This window comes from Phoenix dactylifera, chromosome 2 (genome assembly GCF_051530095.1).
Source record: "Phoenix dactylifera cultivar Ajwa chromosome 2, Ajwa_hap1_PhDact_Kaust_v1.1, whole genome shotgun sequence".
NCBI classification, from domain to species: domain Eukaryota; kingdom Viridiplantae; phylum Streptophyta; class Magnoliopsida; order Arecales; family Arecaceae; genus Phoenix; species Phoenix dactylifera.
In genome coordinates this window covers 2129191-2153241 of record NC_143191.1, presented here as the reverse complement: position 1 = coordinate 2153241, position 24051 = coordinate 2129191, and the positions used below count along the sequence as shown (strand labels likewise).

Genomic DNA, 24051 nt, shown 5'->3' with positions numbered 1-24051 from the left:
TAACTTAATTTACCATTCACTTGGTAATATATTTGATTCTTTGATCATAAAATTTAATTATCCAACTTATATCCATACTTTTATATATATATATATATATATATATATATATATATATATATATATATATATATATATATATATATATATATATATATATATATATATATATATATATATTTATATCCGTATTTCCAGTGTCCAATTTGTATTTATATCTGCTGAAAACAAAATTGAATATAAATTTTTATATTCAACTAATATTTATCACATGGCGACTAGCACAAGAACAAGACTCTAGTAGGTCACCGAGGCAAGGTGGTCAAGAAACTATTCCAACTCAATTGGTCAATTGGCTTAAGAAAGCCTTGTATTTCTTTGTTTCGATATGGCTCAGCACATTACAGCTGCAACACAGGCCCAATCTATTCTCACCTGGGCTTGCTTAAATGAATTGCTATATTCTGAATAAATTGCTCATAACAAAACAATTTAATAGAGTTATTTTGGACAAACCTGCAAATCTTAATTTGGTTCTGCTAAATAGAATTCTTACTTAATCACATATTAGGGACCCTAAACTCCATGTGTCCTTGCTTTATAATAAAATGATAATTAAACATTGACTGTTTATTATAAATTCAAGGCCCTCAGTGTCATCCTTTCTCATAATTCTTCAGCTTCCATTGATAAAGATGCTCCTGTTAGTAGATAGTCTGTGATCAGTAAAACCATCTCATAGATATAGCAGGTTCAAAAATGTTACTTCCCTGCCAAGACTATGAAACCCTAAAAATTGTAAATACACTGTAAAGTGGTCTAAATTTCCCCTATGAAACATTCAATGAAGTTTACTAATCTTAATGAGAGAAAACTGCATAATAAATTTCCCCTGAAATACTTTGGCAGCGTACATTAGCCTATCAGAGGTTCTTGTTACAACAATGAAGCTACTAGGGTATTACAATGGTAATCTGAGGTCACATAGTCTGTGTACTATCCATGGGAGAGTCTAATCTGAGGTCACATAGCATGTGTACTATCCATGGGAGAGTCCCTGCAGAAGGTTATAAGCTTGAGATTAGGCCTCTGTATGGAATGCCCTAGTTTCTGAAACTGAGTGCACAGATTTGTGTGCAACGCCTGAGGAGAGAGCTCTTTCGGGTTTTCCAAAGCGCTGATCACAGAGCCTGCTGCAACATTAATCTGTGGAACAACAAAGAAAAGGTTAAATAAATTACCTTAGAAAATTTTTTTCATGAGAATAGGTTAGAATGAGGATTGAAAATGAATCATGTACAAATTATAGCAAAAGGCTAAATGTTTATTCTCTTATGGGCATAAGAGTTTCTTAGAATACCATCATCATAATCATCCAAGTCATTCCCCTCAAAGAGCACGGGATGTAGAGTACAACTCTAAGAAGGTTACCACTGAGTGCTTGCTCACTCTTTGCCGCTTAGGCAAGAGGTGAGGAGTTCGACTCTAGTTGGAGTCAGCCTTTAACAGGTGCGGTGGACATAGGGTAGAAGGAGAGGATTAGCACTCCTAATCTCCTACCAAAAGGAAAACATCTAAGAAGCTTCTGTGGAAGGGGAAACTTTAATGCCCAATGCCAATATCAAGTCAAGCCTATGAATTTGGTGTGGAATTCCTAATGAAGGCAAATTTAAGAAAGAGAGGGACAAACGCTTGAATAATGCAAGGCTAATTAGTTGTCAGAGAGATCTATTTTCACGCTCATGCAAAGAAATAACAACCCTTCAAAAACTCTCCAAAACTTGGAAAAGTCCAGACAAAGGGTTAGGATGATTAATTTAATATGGAGAGTTGTATTTGCCTCAAGGCACAAATAAGCCAAGAAGCCAAGTAATTGTTTTTACTATGATATAAATCTCATAATATAGTAGATAATAGTGTGATAACACAATATGAGAAATTAAAGTGATGAAAGTTGCACTGGTTGGAAATAGTAGAGTCTCTGATTTCTATGAGCTGCTGAAAACTTCTATGGTTTAGATGCAAACTATCTATCCCATTACAAGATTACAAATGGGGCATTGTTAGCACTCACTTATCGTATTAAGGATTCTAGCACTTGTTTTAGTCAGCTTTGTTCTTAGCAACACTCCCCTTTGCAAGAAAACTGAGCATAATAATTTCCTAGTCAACATACACTACGAGGCTCCAATCATTCATCATATAGATCAAACATATGAAAAATAGAAATAAACATGAAATCAGCCAAATATTGGTGCTCATAAATGAGTGTCACAAATATAGCCTTGTGAACAGTGAAATAGTAATGGTTCGGCACAAGCTTATTTGAAAAATTCACTATAAACAGTTAAAAACCTTATGCATAAGTGTGGGATTTCCATTTTTCTTAAATTTTAAATTGAGAAGTTAATCTAAAAATAAGTGCAGTTATACATATATGAGACTCCATACAAAAAATCTCATTTATATTTTTTTCATGTGCCATAAAGGCATTCAGCAAGAAATTACTTTGTAGTGGGTAAGATTATCATGGACAACACTACACACCATTCTCCCATTTCGGACATTTCTTCTAGAAGGATGAGGACGGGTTGATACATTCTAGTCTAAATTATTTTCAGGAGTTCAATTAAATTCCCAATAACTTGGGGATAATTGAAAGTCATAAAAAGGCAAATTTTTGATATCCTCCAAGATAATGCATCTGCGCGTCAAAGAAGAGTAGCCCGCCCAGTAAATAAAGGCACTTGCATTTAGAAAGAGCAGCGAAGCAATGTGACGAGCAAATTCTCGTCTCGAGATGTTAGAAGGTGCAAAAAGATACCTTAATATGATCAGGTGCTCTGTTTATCAGGAAAGCAAAAAAAATAAAATGATTGGAAAAAAGTTATTGATGCATCTTCTATAAGCTTACACCTAAAAAGAAGATAAACCTTCTTGGAGTTGTGGTCGTCATTCTGACAGTAATTCATAAGATTCCACAAGTTAACCACTTACCCTCTTCAATACAATTTAAAATATTGATGCAAAAAGATACGTTTCTGTTGCTGGGGGTCCAAACCGAGAACGATTGGCACAGCGGTGTGAACGGGGTTCCCTTTGAATTGCTTTGGTTGCGCTCCACCTTCCGCCGGAAAACCTGCAAGCAAGCCTCGCACCACCACTGGGGTAGTGGGGGCCCTCCGACGATCAAGTTAGAGGGAATCGAAGGAGAAGGAGAGGTAGCAGGTAAGATGATGCTATGGAGAATCTTGCTCACCCTCCCCCTTCCTCCCCAGCCCCATATATATCAGGCTGGGGGGTTTTTCTGGGGATTGGTCATCGTGTGGCACGATGGGGTTGCCACTGACATGGCCGTTACCGGGCGTCGTGGGGCAGCGCCGGGTACGGTCATGGCAGGGCGTAGTGGAGCTCCGCTTCGTACGGTTGTTACAGGGGATCGTGGGGCAGCGCCGGATTCGGCCGTTGCAGGGAGTAGTGGAGCAGGGGGCCGCGGCGTGCCTCAGGAGAACAGTCTGTTGTTGTCAAGAGATTGCCGACCCGAGGTCGGATTGCTGGATCAAGGGGCAACCGACTCGGGGTCGGATTGCTGGATCAAGGGGCAACCGACTCGGGGTCGGACTGCGGAGCCGAAGATATCCGACCCGAGGTCGGATTGCTGAATCAAGGGGCAGCCGACTCGGGGTCGGACTGCGGAGCCGAAGATATCCGACCCGAGATCGGATTGCTGGATCAAGGGGCAGCCGACTCGGGGTCGGATTGCTGGATCAAGGGGCAGCCGTAGTCTTCCTGGGCGCGCGTGCTGGTCACGTGGGGCATGGTGGCTAAGTTCCCCCGTAACAGTAGCCCCCCACTTCCGAGCCTGGAACCAGGAGGGGAACGGGTGAAGGGAGTGATGCTTCGAGATTGCCGTCATCCCTCGGAAAGGCGCGCGCGCTCCGAGCTCCCCGCCCCTTTTTTTATGGCGTATGGCGGTTGTCGCTGATTTGGCGGTCTGCGGATTTCGGCGGACATCCTTCCTTAATGGCGTCGATTCGCCTTTGGGGCGAGAACGATCCTTCGGTAGCCAGGTGTCCTCTGGCGTCACCGAGGCGTCACCCGCCTTTCTGCATATTTAACCGGGGGCCCTCCCCCGTCCGCCTTTCTCTTCACAGGCATCCTCGAGTTTCTCCCTTGTGCTATTGCCGTTGCCGTCGGACTGTTCGTTCGCTCCTCCTTTGACGCTATCGGAGCCGTTCTTCCTTCCCTTCCGGTGAGTTGCCCCACTCTTCAATTTAGGGCTCTCCGTACTTTCTCCTTTCGTATTAGTGTACCCCAGTCGTTCCGGTCCCTTCTCCCCTCTTGACCCCGTCCTGACCGTAGATTCTCTGGCCGTTAGGGATGGACGAAGTAAGAGCGGACCGCATTCAGTCGGAGCTGGTCCCCGAAGACCTAGATAGGTTCGTGGCCCGGTACCACCTTCCCGAAGCCTGCAACGTTACGCTCCCGGGGCCTGAGGAGAGGATGTCCCATCCTCCTCCAGGGAAGGTCGCCATTAATGAGGACATCCTTCGGGCTGGGTTCCGCTTTTCCCCCTCGGACTTAGTCGTGCAGGTACTTCGAGGTTTAAGAGTGGCGCCGACGCAACTGGTGCCGAACTCATGGCGTACCCTGACGGCCTTCCAGGTTCTCTGCCGCATGCACGAGGTTCCCGCCACCCTGAATGTCTTTTGGGAATGCTACGGCCTGAACGGCCACCCCCGGGACAGAGGGTGGTGGTGCTTTGCGGCGCGGCGAGGGTGCGGCCTCGTCAAGGAGGCTCCTTCCTCCATTCATGGCTGGAAGGAGCGTTTCTTTTTCATCGACGTAGATCCCTCTTGGGGAATCGGGACAACCTGGGAGACGCCGATGAAGTCCCCGATCGGCCTATCGAGGTTGTCAAGGGAGGAGTCCGATGGCGTCGCCGTTTTGAGGGGGTTGGTTGCCGAGGGCCGGCTCCCCCCGATGGCTCGCCTTATTTCCGAGGATGCCTTGGTGAACGTCGGTCTGAGCTCGGTCCCCGCCGACCGTGAGCCCGCCATCACTTCTTCTTTTTTAGCTCTTTTCTCCTCTTTCGTTTCTTCTTTCCATCAGTTTCTCAGTTTCTAACCATCTCGTTCTTTTTGCAGAAATCGACGACGTCATGCAGTCGGACAGGGCAATGGCTGTTAGTAGGGCGTCCCTACTGGAAGCGGTCCGGAGGAAGAAACGGACTCCTCCGAGCGAGGTCCCACCGGCGAAGAAGCCCCGCCAGCAGGCGACTCCGACGCCGACAGACGGGTCCGGGCCCACCGATCAGGGGGATGCCGCGGGCTCGGACCGACAGTTGACGCCGTATCAGCCCTCCGGTGATGAGACTACCGCTTTTCCGGAGGTGTCATCCGGGCGCGCCCGAGACAGCCGGGTCGGACGCAGTCGGTCCCCAGCCCGGCCTTCGACTCGGTCGGCCTCGGATGATACGAGGAGGGGCGCGCCGAGGCCTCGGCCGAGCGGGACCCGGTCGATTTCTGGCGCGGCCCCCGCCCCGAGCACGGTCGGCATGACTCTCCCTCAAGCAATGGGTAAGGGTAAGGCCGCAGAACCACCGTCCGGCTCCGGGGCGAAGTCGGGGTCGGCCTTCACTTTCGCCGGCGCCCGGAACCTCATCGAGACGGTGCTGCTGGAGGGTGACCGTAGGCAGGTCCGGCAGATGAGTATCCCTGAAGTCGGAGCTGCCAGCTGCGTCTGCCTCATGTCGGTGAGTGTTCTTTTGGTCGCTTTCGTCATTTATAGGCTCTATTGATCCCCGTCTGACGCTCTCATTTTTCCTGTCTCTTAGCTCGCCCAGTACATGATCCGTCTGGAGGAGAGCCACGAGGAACAGGCGAGGCTCCTGGCGAAGGCCGAGAGCCGACTGAAAGCTGTAGAGGAGGGAGGCCAGGCTGCGGCGGGGAGAACGACCAGGGACCTCGAGACGAGGCTCCAGGTGGCCGAAGAGCGGGCACTCGGCTTCGCCGCCCTCGAGAGGCAACTGTTGGAGGCTCAGGAGCAACTCAAGGTTGCCTCGGGTCTCGAAAGCGAGATCAGGAAGGCGGAGGAGCGAGCCGAAAAGCAGTCCCGGAAAGCTGCCGACTTCCGGAAAAGGTGGGAGAAGGCCCAGCAGTCGGCCGACAACGCCCGCAACCGAACCCGATCTCTTGAAGCCAAGATGGCCGAATTGGAGTCGGCCTTGGAGGGGACTCGTGCGAGCATCCAGGAGCTTCATTCGCGCCTGGAGGAGGCTGAGGCTGCTCGCATCGCTGCCGAGGCGAAGCACATGGAGGCTCGGGCCGATCTGCTGAGGGTCTCCTCCGAGGCGGACGAGCGGATTGTGGCGAAGGTCATGGAAGCGAAAGCTCAGATTACGGAGCGAGCGGAGGCGGCGCTGGCCGAGAAGAGCGCAGAAATCGGGCGTCAGGCGGTACAGGCCTATCGTCAGTCCGCCGAGTTCATCCGTGACATGTCGGATGCGGGGTCCGACTCCTTTGCCTTAGGCTTCGATGAAGGCCTGGCAAGGGTGTCCACTAAATACCCCGGAATTGACCTGAGTGGGGTCTCCCTCCTCGACTCCCCTCCGATGCCATTGCCTGCCGGTTCTCCAACCGTCTCCCTACCCTTCGCGGACGTGCTCGCCGTTCCCGATCCAGGGGTTCCTCCAAGCTGACCCTCTGTACTTTTTCTTTGTTCTTTTCTTTGTATGTTGGCGTTTTGCCATGTTGTATGGGTCTCGGCCCTGATGCAACGAAAGTTAATGCAAACCAAGTGTTTCCTAGTTTCACTTTCGTCCTTCCTCTTTTTAACTCTTGGTAGCGTCTCGCCGACTCCTGACTCTTGAAGTTCCTCCTCACTTTCAGGAAATCCTTCCGGCGCCAAGCCAGGCATCCGAGGGTTAGGCCTCAGGAAATCCTTCCGGCGCCAGGCCAGGCATCCGAGGGTTAGGCCTCAGGAAATCCTTCCGGCGCCAGGCCAGGCATCCGAGGGTTAGGCCTCAGAAAATTCTTCCGGCGCCAGGCCAGGCATCCGAGGGTTAGGCCTCAGGAAATTCCTCCGGCGCTAGGCCAGGCATCCGAGGGTTAGGCCTCAGGAAATTTCGCTCATTGGTCGGCCAAGGCTGGCGCAAGCCGAGGCGACCGGTCGGGGCTTCAGGCTAGTCTGCTCCCAGGATGATCATCGGGTTAGCCTGGCATCCGAGGGCCGAGCCTCGGGGAATTCCGCTCGTTGGTCGGCCAAGGCTGGCGCAAGCCGAGGCGACCGGTCGGGGCTTCAGGCTAGTCTGCTCCCGGGATGATCATCGGGTTAGCCTGGCATCCGAGGGCCGAGCCTCGGAGAATTCCGCTCGTTGGTCGGCCAAGGCTGGCGCAAGCCGAGGCGACCGGTCGGGGCTTCAGGCTAGTCTGCTCCCGGGATGATCATCGGGTTAGCCTGGCATCCGAGGGCCGAGCCTCGGGGAATTTCGCTCGTTGGTCGGCCAAGGCTGGCGCAAGCCGAGGCGACCGGTCGGGGCTTCAGGCTAGTCTGCTCCCGGGATGATCATCGGGTTAGCCTGGCATCCGAGGGCCGAGCCTCGGGAAATTCCGCTCGTTGGTCGGCCAAGGCTGGCGCAAGCCGAGGCGACGGGTCGGGGCTTCAGGCTAGTCTGCTCCCCGGATGATCATCGGGTTAGCCTGGCATCCGAGGGCCGAGCCTCGGGGAATTCCGCTCGTTGGTCGGCCAAGACTGGCGCAAGCCGAGGCGACTGGTCGGGGCTTCAGGCTAGTCTGCTCCCGGGATGATCATCGGGTTAGCCTGGCATCCGAGGGCCGAGCCTCGGGGAATTCCGCTCGTTGGTCGGCCAAGGCTGGCGCAAGCCGAGGCGACCGGTCGGGGCTTCAGGCTAGTCTGCTCCCGGGATGATCATCGGGTTAGCCTGGCATCCGAGGGCCGAGCCTCGGGGAATTCCGCTCATTGGTCGGCCAAGGCTGGCGCAAGCCGAGGCGACCGGTCGGGGCTTCAGGCTAGTCTGCTCCCGAGATGATCATCGGGTTAGCCTGGCATCCGAGGGCCGAGCCTCGGGGAATTCCGCTCGTTGGTCGGCCAAGGCTGGCGCAAGCCGAGGTGACCGGTCGGGGCTTCAGGCTAGTCTGCTCCCGGGATGATCATCGGGTTAGCCTGGCATCCGAGGGCCGAGCCTCGGGGACTTCCGCTCGTTGGTCGGCCAAGGCTGGCGCAAGCCGAGGCGACCGGTCGGGGCTTCAGGCTAGTCTGCTCCCGGAATGATCATCGGGTTAGCCTGGCATCCGAGGGCCGAGCCTCGGGGAATTTCGCTCGTTGGTCGGCCAAGGCTGGCGCAAGCCGAGGCGACCGGTCGGGGTTTCAGGCTAGTCTGCTCCCGGGATGATCATCGGGTTAGCCTGGCATCCGAGGGCCGAGCCTCGGGGAATTCCGCTCGTTGGTCGCGCGCCTATCACTTGCCGCTCGACGGGGTTTCTCCGTGGCCAGCTGCGATCGTATTTCTCCTCCTCTCGACGCGTCGCCTGGGGAACACCAGAAGACTATTAAATGCTAATTGAGGCGTTACCTGAGAAATCGGATCGGCCAGTTGCTGCTTGCGAGGAGTGCCAGTTAAGCGGCCGCGATACGCGCGTTCTTCGAGGCGGATGCGGCCTGGGCGCGTGCGGAGATACGCGTGCCGTGGGATACACGCCGCCCGGAGTGTCCTGCATGAAGAATGCAATTAAGGAGAACGACGCTTAGGAGGTCGTGGGAGGATACGCCTCGAGAGCCGGAACGGCTCCGGATTCGATGCGCCCGCATTTATTGGAGCCACCCGCATCGGAACGACCGGGGGGCCACAATTTGGCTATAAATATAAGGGCAGGTGCGGTGGAGCCTGCCAAGCCGGAGCTGTTCAGGTTGCCATGGATCGTGGACCTCCTCTCCGGTGCGTGGCTGGGAAGCCCCTGCCGGAAGAACGGGAGGTGCGCCCCTCGCGACTTCCGCCAACTAGCCGTTTCATCTGGGATCAACGGAGAGATTCTCCCCGGTGGAACTCCGCTCTAGGCGTTTCATCTGGGATCACATCCCCCCTCTTTTCCGTCCCACGTCCCGATTGAGCTCTGCGCCAGACGCTTCATCCGGGATCGCGCCTCCTCGCGCTCTTCTCCCTTGTATTCCTTCCCTCCCCTTCTCTTGGGGAGGGCCGGAATATCCTTTGGAGGTGGCGTTTCCCTAGGAGCAGTGTGAACTCCTCCTTCGTCCACTTCTTCGTCAGCGCCGGCTCTTCGTCTTTTGCGTGGGGCGTCGATGGCGCCTCCGGGGAGAAGCACCCACGCCCGGTGGGATTGCAGCTGCTTCGGGTGGAGAGTTCGGGATCCCGGATCTTCAACTCTACGGAGTCCCCACCTCTTCCTTACTTTCTTTACTCCCCAATCCCCCCCTGGGAATTCTTTATAATCACACGAACACGCCATTGCGACCAGGAATTATTGAAATGAAAAGGACTATACATTTTTTTTGAACTGTCTTTCTGGCTTTGTCTTTCTACTGGTAATACACCCGTAGGTTAGCGGAATTCCAGCTCCTTGGAATTTCTCGACCATCTAGGGCCTCCAACTGGTAGGAGCCAGGTCGGTTTACCCAGCGAACCCTATACGGGCCTTCCCAATTTGGCGCCAGCTTCCCACCTTCCGCGGGTTGAGATGCTTTGGCTCGCCTTAGCACCAGATCTCCGATTCTGAAAAGTTTTGGTCGGACCTTGGAGTTATAATATCGGGCCACCCTCCGCTGATACATCGCCATCCGAACCTGCGCCATTTCCCTCGCTTCTTCCAAGAGGTCCAAGTTTCCTCGGAGTTGCTCCGAATTGGCCTCGGGTCGGTGCGTAGCCACCCGGGGCGAGGGGAGTCCGAGCTCCACGGGGACAACCGCTTCCGTGCCATAGGTTAGGCTGAAAGGCGTCTCCCCGGTAGGGGTCCGATGCGTGGTCCGATACGCCCAAAGGACGTTCTCGAGTTCTTCGACCCAAGCTTGCCCCGTCCGACCGATTCGCGCCTTAATTCCTTGGAGGATTGTCCGGTTTGTCACCTCGGCCTCACCGTTGGTTTGGGGATGCGACACAGATGTGAACCGATGCTCGATCCCGAATTCCTCGCAGAAGTCACGGAAATGCTTGTTGTCGAACTGTCGACCATTATCCGAGATGAGGACCCAAGGTACCCCAAATCGGACAATGATGTTTTTCTTCACGAACTTCCGGACTTGCGCCTCCGTGATAGTGGCCAGCGGCTCTGCCTCCACCCACTTGGTGAAGTAGTCGATTGCAACAATCAAGAATTTCCGCTGGGCGGAAGCGACGGGGAATGGTCCGAGGATATCCATTCCCCACTTTGCGAAGGGCCAGGGTGCGGTGATTGGTGCCAAGGGGACAGAAGGGACTCTCTGGACGTTGGCGTGGCGCTGGCGGGCGTCGCATTTCCGTACGTGATCCTTTGAGTCCTCCAACAAGGTGGGCCAATAATAGCCTTGCCTCATGATCTTGTGCGCCAAGGACCTAGCCCCCGAGTGCGATCCGCAGACGCCCTCATGGACTTCGCCGAGGACGTAGGCCGCCTCCGAGGGGCGGAGGCGCCTTAAGAGGGGGGCGGTAAACGAGGTCCGATACAGCCTCCCTTCATAGAGTACGTAGTGGGCGGACTTCTTGACGAGTCGCCGAGCTTGATCTTCGTCTTCAGGGAGGATCCCTTCGGCGAGGTAGGCGACGAGCGGGTCCATCCAAGACGGCTCCGGATCAATCGCCATCACCGCTCCAGCCTCGCCGATGCTCGGGGCATCCAGGGTCTCCAGGTAGATTGCCCTCGACAAGTTGTGCGCCTCTGCGCCCACCAAGCGGAACAACCTGTCGGCCCTGGCATTTTCACTTCTGGGGACTTGCTGGATGTCGACACTGCCGAGGTCGGGAATGAGTGCTTGCACCTTCCGGACGTAGTTCTGCATGGTCGGGCTCCGGGCCTCGAACTCCCCACGGACCTGCCCGACCACCAGCTGGGAGTCGGTGAAGACCTTCAAACGCCGGATGCCGAGCTCCCCGGTGAGTTTGAGTCCTGCGACTAGGGCCTCGTATTCCGCCTCGTTGTTGGTAACTGAAAATCCAAACCTCAAGGCATACTCGGCTATCACTCCATCAGGACTGGTAAGGACCAGCCCGGCCCCTCCACCCTCGGGGTTCGACGACCCATCGATGTGAAGCGTCCAGGTCGGGAGGTCGAGGCTGGGCGTTTCCGGCGGTCTAGGTTCCGCCTCTTGCACCGTGCACTCAGCGAGGAAGTCCGCGAGCACCTGGGCCTTGATGGCGGGCCGAGGCTGGTAGCGGATGTCGAACTCACCGAGTTCTACTGCCCACTTCACCAGCCGTCCCGCATTCTCGGGGTTGCTGAGGATCTGTCGTAACGGTTGATCAGTTAAGAGGGTGACAGAATGGGCCTGGAAATAGGGGCGGAGCCTCCTGGTCGCGGTCAGCAGCGCGAAGGCGATCTTTTCGGCCTTCGTATACCGCGTCTCGGCGTCCCGTAGGACCCGGCTGATGTAGTACACAGGCTTCTGGAGCTTTGCCTCTTCCCGAACCAGCACCGCACTGACCGCGGTTGGGGAGACCGCCAGATAGAGGTAGAGCATCTCCCCTTCTTGCGGCTTGGACAGTAGGGGAGGAGACGCCAGGTATTCCTTGAGCTGGTCGAATGCTGCTTGACATTCGGCCGTCCAGAGGAAGTCTTTTGGGCGTTTTAACACCTTGAAGAATGGTTGGCAGCGTTCGGCCGATTTTGCCACAAATCGTCCGAGCGCGGCGACCCTTCCAGCGAGCTCCTGAACTTCTTTTACTTTGGTCGGAGGGGGCAGCCCCCAGTGATAGTGTGGATCACGCCCGCAACGGGTCGATTCTGCTCCCGAGGCTCCGGAGGGGCCGGGTCGGCCGGACGCGGGTCTGCGGGGGGACGTCGGTCGCTCACATATCGACCGAGACGCCCCCGGCGGATGAGAGCTTCGATCTCGTCCCGAAGCTGGAAGCAGTCCTCCGTGTCGTGGCCGTGGTCTCGGTGGTACTCACAGTACGCCCGGGAGGGCCTCTTCCCAGGGATCCTCCGCATCTGTCTCGGGGCCGGGAGGTCCTTCCGCCCCTTGATCTCCATAAGGATCTGGGCCCGGGGGGTTAGGAGAGGGGTGTACCAGTGAAAACGTCGGGGCGGAGAACGAGGGCGTGGGGCGCCGTGGTTCTTCGCCGGCGACGGGCTTCTGCGCCGACGCTGAGGCGTCGGGCCCTCCTCTGGCGTGCCTCTTTCCGCCTTTTCTTCCCAAGCTTTTGAGGGATCTCGGCGGCCTCCTTGCTCCGGTGGGCGGCCGCCTCCTCGACGTCCGCATACTGGTTCGCCCGGGACAACAGCTCTGGGAAGCTCCGCGGCAGGCGTTTGTCCAGGGAGAAGGTGAGTCTGCCCTTCCGGAAGCCACGCTTCAGGGCTGAAAGAGCTACCTCCTGACTCAGGTTCCGGACCTCCAGCGTAGCCCTGTTGAAGCGGGTAAGATAATCCCGCAGGCTTTCTCCCTCGTTTTGCCGGACATCAAAGGAGTCGGAGACCAGTCGCCGCCGGCTACTGACGGCGAAATGAGTGATGAAGAGGCGAGTGAACTGGTCGAAGGACCGGATTGAGTCAGCCTCCAGCCCGGCGAACCGTGCCCTCGCCGGGCCACGGAGGGTTGCCGGGAAAGCCTTGCAGAGAAGGGAATCTGATGCTCCGTGGAGGAGCATAAGGGTCCTGAAACTCTCGACGTGATCCCGTGGATCCGCCGCCCCGTCATAGGGCTCGATCGCCGGCATTTTGAACCCCGGCGGATTCGGGGTCCGCAGGATCCTCGAGGCGAGCGCCGGCTGGGAGGAGATCTCTAAGTCGACGAAGGGATCTTTGGAATGGCCCTTCAGGACCTGGAGTTGTCGGTGGAGATCGTCCACCCGCCGGTCCAGGGAGCGCGACCGGTGGGTGGGAGACAAGGAGCGGCGAGAGGGGGACCGACTGGAGCGCGGGTTCCTTGAGGACTGGGGGGTCTGGGAACGCGCCCGGGCCCGCCTCTCGTACCCCGCGCAGCTCCGGTGGGAAGGTCCCGGCAGAATGGAGCGTGCTCGAGAATCCTCCTCGCGCCGGCGCTCCTCCCCATGGGAGAGGAAGGAGCGCGGGTTGAGGAGGATAGGCGAACGCTCAGGCAGCAGCGGCTCCTGAGCCCGCTGCGGCGCCCAGGACATCGCACCCTGCAAATTCTGCACCGCCTCCGCGAGGGTGCGAACCTGCTGGGTTAGCTGGTCGAACTGGGCGGCTTCGACCATCTGAATAGGCGGTGGGGCGGTGGAGTGTTGCTGAGAGCGTGTTGGAGATGCAGCGGCCTCCCGGCCAGTGGCCCGAGAGGCCCCGCGACCGGAAGCATTGGAAGCTCCACGACCACCTCGCCGTGCCATTACGATCGCTCTGAGATCCGGTGCCCTTCCTCTAGCGCCAACTGTTGCTGGGGGTCCAAACCGAGAACGATTGGCACAGCGGTGTGAACGGGGTTCCCTTTGAATTGCTTTGGTTGCGCTCCACCTTCCGCCGGGAAACCTGCAAGCAAGCCTCGCACCACCACTGGGGTAGTGGGGGCCCTCCGACGATCAAGTTAGAGGGAATCGAAGGAGAAGGAGAGGTAGCAGGTAAGATGATGCTATGGAGAATCTTGCTCACCCTCCCCCTTCCTCCCCAGCCCCATATATATCAGGCTGGGGGGTTTTTCTGGGGATTGGTCATCGTGTGGCACGATGGGGTTGCCACTGACATGGCCGTTACCGGGCGTCGTGGGGCAGCGCCGGGTACGGTCATGGCAGGGCGTAGTGGAGCTCCGCTTCGTACGGTTGTTACAGGGGATCGTGGGGCAGCGCCGGATTCGGCCGTTGCAGGGAGTAGTGGAGTAGGGGGCCGCGGCGTGCCTCAGGAGAACAGTCTGTTGTTGTCAAGAGATTGCCGACCCGAGGTCGGATTGCTGGATCAAGGGGCAACCGACTCGGGGTCGGATTGCTGGATCAAGGGGCAGCCGACTCGGGGTCGGACTGCGGAGCCGAAGATATCCGACCCGAGGTCGGATTGCTGGATCAAGGGACAGCCGACTCGGGGTCGGACTGCGGAGCCGAAGATATCCGACCCGAGGTCGGATTGCTGGATCAAGGGGCAGCCGACTCGGGGTCGGATTGCTGGATCAAGGGGCAGCCGTAGTCTTCCTGGGCGCGCGTGCTGGTCACGTGGGGCATGGTGGCTAAGTTCCCCCGTAACAGTTTCTAATAACAGAAAATCAGGTATTTTGAATGTTCCAAAGGAATGATGGAATAGTGGATGAGTAAGAAACTTTATCCCTTACAAATTGGGGAAGAGAGTGTACAAAAATTAAGAATAGAAGTACAGGTGCGGCAAATATACAACCGATGAAAATAAAATCTTATTTAATAGTCATTTCTAAATCCATCTGAAAATGTTGTCTTTTATGATAACTCACAAATAAATACATCATAACAAGCTTACAGCCATGCTTGCTAGTCCACTTTAGGAAAATATTCTGGGCCCTGGTAGTTGAATATATGAGCAAATCCATTGGCTCTCCTCTTATTACTGTTTCACAGTAGTTGTGGTTCCATAATCACTAAGTTTAGTTCATCTTTGATACCTAAGAGAATTAGGAATGTAGTGATTTAAACAATCTAGATTCCCACCTTTGTCATTAAACCATGGTTCCAATAAAAATGTGAACAGTGAAAATATGTCTGCTACACCACACAACATTCACTGATAATTCTTTTGCTAAATCAAGTTCCACACTATTTTTGGCTTCATGGGCACTAGGTTCATCTTAGCTCCCTATGAGGTACGAAAATGTATTTATACAAAAAATCATGGATTCCATAATGTCATGAAACCATGGAATGCCGTACCGGCCCGGTCCTAGACCGGTACCGAAACCACAAGAAAACCGGTATCTCCGGTTTTCTTGTGCGAACCGGCCGGTACAGAGCCCGTACCGGTCGGTACCGGCCGGTACCGCTTGATACCGGCCTCGTACCGGTGCGAACCGGCCGGTTCGCACCGGTACGAATTTTTTTTTTTTTATGAACCACAGCGCGAGGCGTTGTGGTTTTTGGCTCGTGGTACCGGCCGGTACTGTACCGATACCGGCCAGTACGTACCGGACCGGACCGGTACCATACCGGTCCGGCCCGCCACCGGTACGCCGACCAGTACCGATACGGCGGACCTTGTATGAAACCATGGTCATACAAGAAGTGTTTAACATTGCAATTATATGTGCCAAATCACACAAAATTGAATCAGCATAAGGTACATAAGTGGAAAAACCTAATAAAGAGTTATTTGAAGTCCTAAATTCTTCATGATCACTCAAGCAAATTGATTAATGCAGCTGCTTTTAGGATTGCAGCAATATGGAGTTACCATAGGGCAAATGGGAACAATGTTACATGATAAGAAGCTTTGTCAATCATGCAATGAGCTTATAGATACTTAGAACCCCTAGTTGCAGCTCTCTTTAGGTCATGCAGTAAATACAACGACCTGCACAAGTGTCTCATTGATATAACAAGAAGTAAAATATTTCTCTTAACTGATAGAGGAAACCATTACTGCAGCATTATTACCTTTCTTAGCAAATTTTTTGGCATATTAGGTCTGAGATTAATACATGTTTCAGCAACACTCTTGTATGAAGAACAAGAACTGAACTAATAAGTGCTCTTTTGTTGGAATGACTTATGTGCTGCTGATTGCATGACAAGTTTTCGCGTTGATGAGAACTGGATGTGAGGAAGTTGGCATAGGAGGAGGATTTCAAACATATTTTTCTCCAGCCCATAAAGTTATTTGCTTGTTTGTCCAGGCTTGCCATCATCATCCGTTTGTCAACATGCACTAACCAAATAGTTTCAATGAGTATAACTGATTCCAAGCTTCATATCTTTATAGCCCACTTGGTATATGAACGATGTTCAAAGATTTGATTTTGTTCAGATATATTCCAATTTTGGCAGTTCAAAGGTTTTGAATCCAATTTTTGAGAATTTCAGCTGGTGAAATTAAGGAAACCATAAAATATAAAAAAGAGAAATTAAAGGAAGGAACATATTAAATCACATCAATTCACAAAAATAAATTAGTCATATTTTTATATTGTATCCAAGACTTTTTGGTATATTATTTTAGTAGTTTCACATATGCATGCAAGCACAGGCGCATATGCATGCACAACAAACACAAACACACACACAAGAATGTAGCACACGACCATTTAAATGTCTATGAGATTTTAGTTCTAAAATTGCCAAAATTATTTTTAAAAAACTAGATTTCTTTGGAACAGATCATCAAAATCTTTCCATATCTAAACAAAACTTGCCACAATAGGTTTCATTCATGGAACAGAAATGATGACAATAGAATAAACTAACATATACACAAGTTCTGGCTTGGTGAGTCAATTCCACAAAGCTCTAGAACTGACTTAATTTTGGGCTAGTGGCTTCTGAAACCACAATATGTCACTCAATTCAGAGTTTTGATCGAAATCAGCAACAATATAAAACAGTTAATTGTTCCCCTTGCAAAATTTATCTATCTAAATACAGCTAATCTATGCCCTCCTTTCTTTCAAAAACTCTACCATTAGTAAAGCATCCAAACCACTTCTTTTGCTACCCACAATAGAAATACATGGAAAGCATCAACCATGTTGCTGGAGTTATTGTACCTATTATAACTCAATCATCATCGAAAACCAATTCCATTTGAAGCAATGTCTTTGCAGCAGACCATTAGAAGGTTATCATTTTTTGTTGTCTAGCAACATTAAATGCTTACCACATTTTCTAGAGGTTGCGCAACCTTAAAACCATCCAACTAACCAGAAGACGGCTTATATTCTGTGAGGAAACAATAAGCTGCTAAAACCTTTCAAATAATAGCTATATGGATATTTGGATATACTCTATCTGCTAGGTACAAGTACAAAACTCTAACTTAAAAAACCTAGGGAAAAAAGAAAAGTTTCATTTCCAGCATCTCCAATCAGCTTCAAATTCCCAAAATTAGGTAACTACGTATTTCTATAAACTCTCCGAATTAACAGTATGGAAATCCCTCTCCCTCAGAAATTTGGGCACTAAGTGATCTACACCATCTCTTGTATAAATCCTCAATCCACCATTATTATTTCCTTCTTTCGAACATGTATCAAACCCAGCTCTTCCTGCTTCTCCCATGCTTTAAGCTCTTAACTAATCCCTTATGTCTTCAACTCCTCAACATGCATGCCTAAAAGAAAAGCTTCAACTTTCCAATTTTTCATAACAATCTATTCATTCCCAAGAAAAAATTCTGCAGCTTGTTTTAGTCACAGTGCTTCTGGATTAAATTAAAGTGCACATCATGATTTTAATGTGCCCATAAAAGAAATTATTGGAATTTAAAAAAAAAATAAACATACGCACCATGCATGTTGGTTGGATTTTTTTTTAAATTTTCGAAACCCATCACGAATCTAATATGAAATAAACCAATATATAAATATATGTTTGTACCGATTGCGAAGCGATCTTCAGCAGAGACTTCGCGATGGGCAAAATACAAAACCTGTATCCAAATTGAAAACCGTAAAACTAAGTCGAACAAAAGAATTTCCAAACATTTATTCTATATATATCAAGAGATCTGCATCAAAATTTATTGAGAGAGAGAGAGAGAGAGAGCTCACATTCCTCTTCCACCGGCCAAGGCTTGTTCCGAGGGATCCTTCCATTCATCGAAACTGTAACAAGACAAGAAGTTAATTTATGAGATGAAATTAAAACAAAAAAAAAAGCGATGAATCGAGAGAGATACATCCAGCCGTAACGCTTGTCGAACAACAAGCGTTGCGTAGGCCGTCCGGTCGGCGTCGGCAGATTGATGGACGGCCCTGATGCGCTCGCCTCCATGTCAAGACTGGGGTTTTGGGTGGGACGAGGGGAAGGCGAAGGGGGAAAGCGGACGAGACGCTTCCGCTTCGCCTTGTGATAACCTTTCCGTGCTCGCACATGAATTGTTGTATAGAAACGCTGAATCTGCCGTCGGTTTTGTTCATTAAATGCATCAGGCCCGTCCGTTTATGAGGTCCAAATGGAGGAAGCGTCTGGATCTCTCGCACGGTTGAATGGGTGGACCTTGGGGACCAAGGTTCGGACTTTAGGGTGATTGCAGCCGAGGACTATTAGATCTTTGATATCTCGATTTTTTTTATGTAGAACTACGAATAGCTTGGACTAGCATGTGCTATGCATGGCGTGAGCTGCGAGCCCGTGCTGTCATGCTCAAGGGCGATTTGGCTATAGTTATTACTTAAATTCAACAGGGTGTCGAGGAGATGGGCGATCTGTTGCTCAGAAATATTTAGGCTATGATCAATGATAGAATGGTCTTGCAAGCAAAGCACGTATATTGTAAGCCTATGAAATTAGGTTTTTTGCCTAGCAATAAATACATCGACGATCGTGACTTTGACAATACCCCCTCATCGCCCGGGCTAGCATGCGCGCATGTGGTCACCAGCGCACTACCTCAGAATCCAACTTGGGCTTCTTGGAAAAAGTTTCCATATAAGCAAGAAGACTTAACAAATAGGGGTTAAGGTTGATTTTATTTTCTAAAATTTAATTAAAACTCTAACAATAACCACGAGCAGTTAAATGAGTTAGATAATAATGTTAACGGAGCAAGATGTTAGAGCACAAATTGGATGTCGTACAAAGTGGGTTCATTGGATTTCACCTCTGGCACAGTGGGCAATCCCTTGCTAGAGCACTTAGTTCATGAATAGTTGAAATTGTCAATAGATTTTTCACAATCATTTAGAGGGTTATAGTCAGAAAACTCTGACAGAAAATCACGATAAACACAAAGGTAGCAAAGTTTCTTTGGTTTCATATACACAAGCATTCAAAGCTTTAATCATGAAAAAATAACTTGTTTTTTGTTCACTCTATAGTTGGATTTCTTGCATCATCCTGCATCAGAAATCTCATCAAGCGAGGCATATTATTGTGCCCTTGGATTCTTCTCGCATTATTTGGTATTATAGCTTTTCTTTTGTTTTTGATCAAAATAATGGTCAGCCCACCATAAATTTCATTGAAGAGGTGAAAATTATAGAGTACATGAGCAGGGAGGAAACTTCAAAGACATCATTTGGCATTATAGAGAAATAATATCTCTGAAGTTTCCTTCCTATCAGGTGCTCTAAGAAAAATTATTAATAATGTACATGCACATCACTGAGTTACTTGATTTGTTGTAAAACAAGATTCATTAATTTACACAGGGTGCATGAAGCAACGATCTTTGGATCCTCTGAAGATGACATTAATGCCATTAGTACTTTTCCATAAGAACAGTGACTAACTTGAAGGTCTACTAGTGTAACAATAAAAAAATAAAAAAAGGACAGGTGAGACTCGCCTTGGATCCTCGACAGTCCCACTCGTCTCTAGTGGCTCAAAAGACTAAGAGCAACATGGCAATTCTTCTACCAATCTTTTTAAATAAAACTCCATTTATCTAGAAGAAGTTGATCCAGTCTTAACGCAACCTATCAATTCTAAGTAGCCAGATGTGTTAGTTTTAGCTTCATTTCATGCCATTCTAGAAAACTTTGTAATGGTCAGTATTTGCTAGAATATTTTTTTTCTTCCCTTTCTGACTCTCTCATCATTCTAGTCTTTAGAACAATACATGACTTGCCCATTTCAGTATTAAATTAGATAGATACAAGCATGATAAATTCCAGGGAATCTTCTTGTTATGCTATCACCAAATTGAATGGGAAATGAGCAACTAAGAACTGGCCTTACTACTAGCCCGGTTCCCCCGTTCATTGCCGACCGCTTCCTTAGCATTGAAGGCTTCTAACCTCTTTATTCCTTCTCCACCTTCCAAAAGTTTTTTAAGTATTACAAGATTTTAGAATTCTTTCATCCTTGACCGGTCAAAATCGTGATACAATCTTGACAAAGACTCTTTCAGCCACCTTTTCCACTAGCCTATAAAATCCATGCTAAGAGGCTTGGTCTTGGGATAGAAAGATGCCCTGCGTTTTCACCACCCGAAGTGGCCTAAGGACCGAATACCAAAGAAGAGAAGTTTAGTGAGAAAAGACCAGGGAAATGGCTGACGAGGTTGATCTCCTGCGGCCTCTCGTTTCCACCCTCGTAGACTTCATCCAAGTTCCTAGAAAGAACGTATTCGTGGCTCTGAGCTCCAGTTCTCCTTCATATCCTCCTCTTTCATGGGAGAGGTTCTTCGTCGAGCCACCTGCTTTACCTCCGTCAAAGAAGCCGAGAGATGAGGCATCCTTGTACACTTCAGAAGGATACGTGCGAGAGAATTCAAAGCTATGGAGGCAGGGATCGATGTCCAGAGGTGAAGGCTTTCAAGTGGAGAATTTGGGTAGCTACTATGCAGTGACGCCGCCTTCTAGTCTCCAAGATGGTGATGCTAAGGTTGCTATTTTCATGAATGAGGAATGTAAGAGAGGATTGGAGTCTTTGTCAATAAGCATGGTGGATGAAACTAAGATGTCACGCAAGGTGAGAAAGAGGCCAGCAAGGATAATCATACCGGAGTCTTGCGTGAGTATGTGTTTTGGTGAGGTGGGTAAGGGGAAGGACTTGGTTGAGAAGGAGATCGAGGTTGAAGGTGCTGAGTATTGCTTGGCAAGCAGGAAAGGAAGCAGGTCTGTGATGGAAGATGGCTATGGGGCCATAACCAACATCAATGGAGACTCAAAACAGGTAGAGGCGTAATCTCTCTCTCTTTCTCGATCTCTCTATCTATCTCTATATCTATCTCTCCATTTCTCTCTTGGAACTTCCTAACACATTAGATTATTGAACTTGATATTACTTCAAGATTCATTGATTTACTAGTTCTTCCAAAATTAGGAGGAAGGGAGGGGGGGTTGTGGAAGAAGCACAAACAACCCCTGCTCAGGGTGGGGGAGAGAGAAGAAATCTCTTTCCAGACACAATGCGGATGTCAGAACAAATATTTTATTATGCATTTCATGGAATCTAAACAGATTATGCTGCTGCATTAAATTCTTGTTATGTACACTCATGAATGAAAATAGAAGTTAGTATATGAAAAGAAAAATGATTGTACGCACAAGAAAAAAAAGTTCATTGGGCTCACCAAGGCTCATTTGCCAACTCCACAACCAACTAATCTGCTATATTTGGCAATAAATCTGCGAGCTGCACCAATCTGCTCTCACCGCATGGCAAGATAGCATTACTCTTTTAATAACCATCGGCCATGGAAACCAACATCCACCAATGTCCATTGTGGCCTACTTCTTATATCTATTTTGTGCAGACTATCAAAATTGAACTTAGCATAAGAGACACCATTATGATTCACTCATTTGGATTTCTCCAGGCTTTTTTTGGTGTGTTTGATGGGCATGGAGGCCGTGCGGCTGTGGACTTTGTCACAGAGAAGCTAGGGAACAATATTCTAGCAGCTCTCTCTCAGCTAAAGGAGAAAGAAAACCAATTAGAACTTGCAATCAAAGCAGGCTACCTGACCACAGATAGCCAGTTACTTAGTCAGGTATGGTGCACCATGCAAAAAATTAAACCAATACTGAGTAAACTGTTTGGCTATGTATAGTTCAGCAGTTATGTTCATTGCTACAATCAACCATCATTACCTCTGTGTTTCCATAATTCTGTTTCATCTGGTCATGTTGGACTAGGAACTATTGATGGTTGGTATCTCAAAATTCATGAGCAATGGATATCTTTAACCATTTTATCTTGTTACTTATATAAGATATAAGCAGTGGGTAAATAAAATGAAATATTTGTTAAAAAGCTCAATTTTCAGCAGTCATCAAATGCCTTCCTCTGTTCCTAACCTAATAGATGACTTGGTCAAATTGACTAGAAAATAAACCTGCTTCTTTAGTCTCATTTTTTCATTCTTTAGCAATTGACAAAACTTGATGGCCCATTTCTTGTGCATGAACAGGGTGTGAGTAGTGGAGCATGTGTAGCTACTGTTCTATTGAAGGATGGGGAGCTACATGTAGCAAATGCAGGTGATTGTAGAATAGTCATGAGTAGAAAGGGTGCTGCTAATGTCCTAACAAGAGACCATCGTCCTGGAAGAGAAGATGAACGAGTTCGGATTGAGAGCTCGGTAAATTTCTTCCGTAACTTTGATTAACTTTGATCGTGCCATCCACGGCCATGGCCCTTTTAGCATGGTATTCTCAATTATTTTATGGACTAATCTCAACGCAGGGGGGCTATGTCAGTTGCCACAACGGTGTGTGGAGAGTGCAGGACTCCCTGGCCATATCGAGAGCAATTGGTGATATAAGCATGAAAGAATGGATAATTTCTGAACCTGAGATTAAAAGGCTCCATCTTATGTCGGATTGTGAGTTTCTGATAATAGCTTCTGATGGACTGTGGGACAAGGTTTGTGTAGTATAAATTTCCTGTTTTCTATCTTTTTCTCTATCTCTTTGACTACTCGATACTTGATAGAACTTATGTCTCTAATTTGCTGAATTTGGACTGGTTTAGGTTACTAATCAGGAGGCAGTGGATGTTGTCATGAGACACAAAAACTCCATAAAATCTTGCAAAGACCTTGTGGACATCTCTTCTAGTAGAGGCTGCAGGGATGATATAACAGTCATGGTGGTGGACCTTCAAAGATTTCTGTAGGTGGCTAGATTACCTTCTAGCAACAACAGCTTCAAGCAATGACCATAGGAAAGACTTAAAAAGAAGAAAGAGTGCAGATTAAAAGCTCGGCGAGGAGATTTTGTACATAGTAATTTTGTTTATTAGGCTCAGATTATTTCTTCTTTTTTTTACCACTTTGTCACGTATCACTTCGTTGGTCTCACCTCTTAACTGACAAGTAGAAGAGGTGGAAAATAATGAACAAAAAAGTTTCAAGAAATAAAGATGACAACTAAAGAAGTTTCAAGAATTGAGGATGACAATTTGTTGGAAGCTATTAGTTCTTCGCATATATGAAGCTCTTTTTCTCTACATTTGCATTTAGATAGTACTAGCAATACCAAAGAACTTAGCAGTGGTAGAAGCAAAATGAACTAATCTCAGTATCAAAAAATCAAAATTTTATTCCTAGAAGCTATGAAGCATCTTTCAGAAAATTTGAATATGGATTAGAAGCATTGAAGTTTCAATATTTTTCTTGGTATCCCACGATGTTGGCCAGGATCAGACTTCATGCTTCAAGTTTCTGATTACAAGCAATAGCAATCGAAACGCCATCTTAGTTCTGTTTTCAAGTCAAATTCTTAGCAGCTTTTCATAAAATGAGAATTCTGTGTTTCTACTTAGTGTTGCGGTCTTCATTGCAAATTTTGTGCGGCAGATATTTCAGCCATTTTAGTCCTCACTGATGGACCTCTCTTTAGGGGCTCTTACTTGACCATTTCAGTCATGGGGTATATGAAATGAAATTTCCATGACACTTCTGATTTTGTCCATATTCCTTCTCTTCTTCACTATATTCCCTCTCTTGCCACCTGAAGGTTTGACAACCAAGTTTCAAAGACTTGTGGCTTGTGTGGTAGTGAGTGGCACCACCCAACATTAGGAATTTGTGTACTTTCTATGTGGGTGCGTGTTTAGTTTCATATTAGCTATGCACCGGATAAAACTTAGATACTTATATAGGGGCTAAGGAACTCAAATACCACCTTCTGGTTAGCCTTTTTGGGTGAGGTTCTGGGTCGTTGCAATTTTAGGCTCAGCCAATACAATTGCTGCGAAGGAATAACAGTGATTCTCTAAGGAGAGTGCTTCATATCATACATCAATCACCATAGGTAATACCTTTGTTGAGAATAATGATTGGAGTGCCATCTTCTTGAATTGAACTTGAGACATCT

The 24051-nt window shown here is 49.0% G+C and overlaps 2 protein-coding genes across 2 annotated transcripts; one reads left to right on the top strand and one right to left on the bottom strand.

Annotated features, from left to right (window-relative positions):
* Positions 1-864: 864 nt before the first annotated feature.
* Positions 865-18172, bottom strand: LOC103719485 (uncharacterized). Its single transcript, XM_039134167.3, has 4 exons — positions 17961-18172; positions 17833-17886; positions 17660-17711; positions 865-1206 (listed from the first exon to the last, which is right to left on the bottom strand). Exons 1-4 carry the CDS (start codon positions 18053-18055, stop codon positions 1024-1026), a joined length of 384 nt encoding a protein of 127 aa, XP_038990095.2. The 5' UTR covers positions 18056-18172; the 3' UTR covers positions 865-1023.
* Positions 18173-20183: 2011 nt separating this feature from the next.
* LOC103719484 (putative protein phosphatase 2C 74) lies at positions 20184-23120 on the top strand. Its single transcript, XM_008808750.5, has 5 exons — positions 20184-20902; positions 21549-21722; positions 22143-22313; positions 22418-22597; positions 22706-23120. The coding sequence occupies exons 1-5, from the start codon at positions 20276-20278 to the stop codon at positions 22847-22849; spliced, it is 1296 nt and encodes a 431-aa protein (XP_008806972.4). The 5' UTR covers positions 20184-20275; the 3' UTR covers positions 22850-23120.
* The last annotated feature ends 931 nt before the right edge of the window (positions 23121-24051 follow it).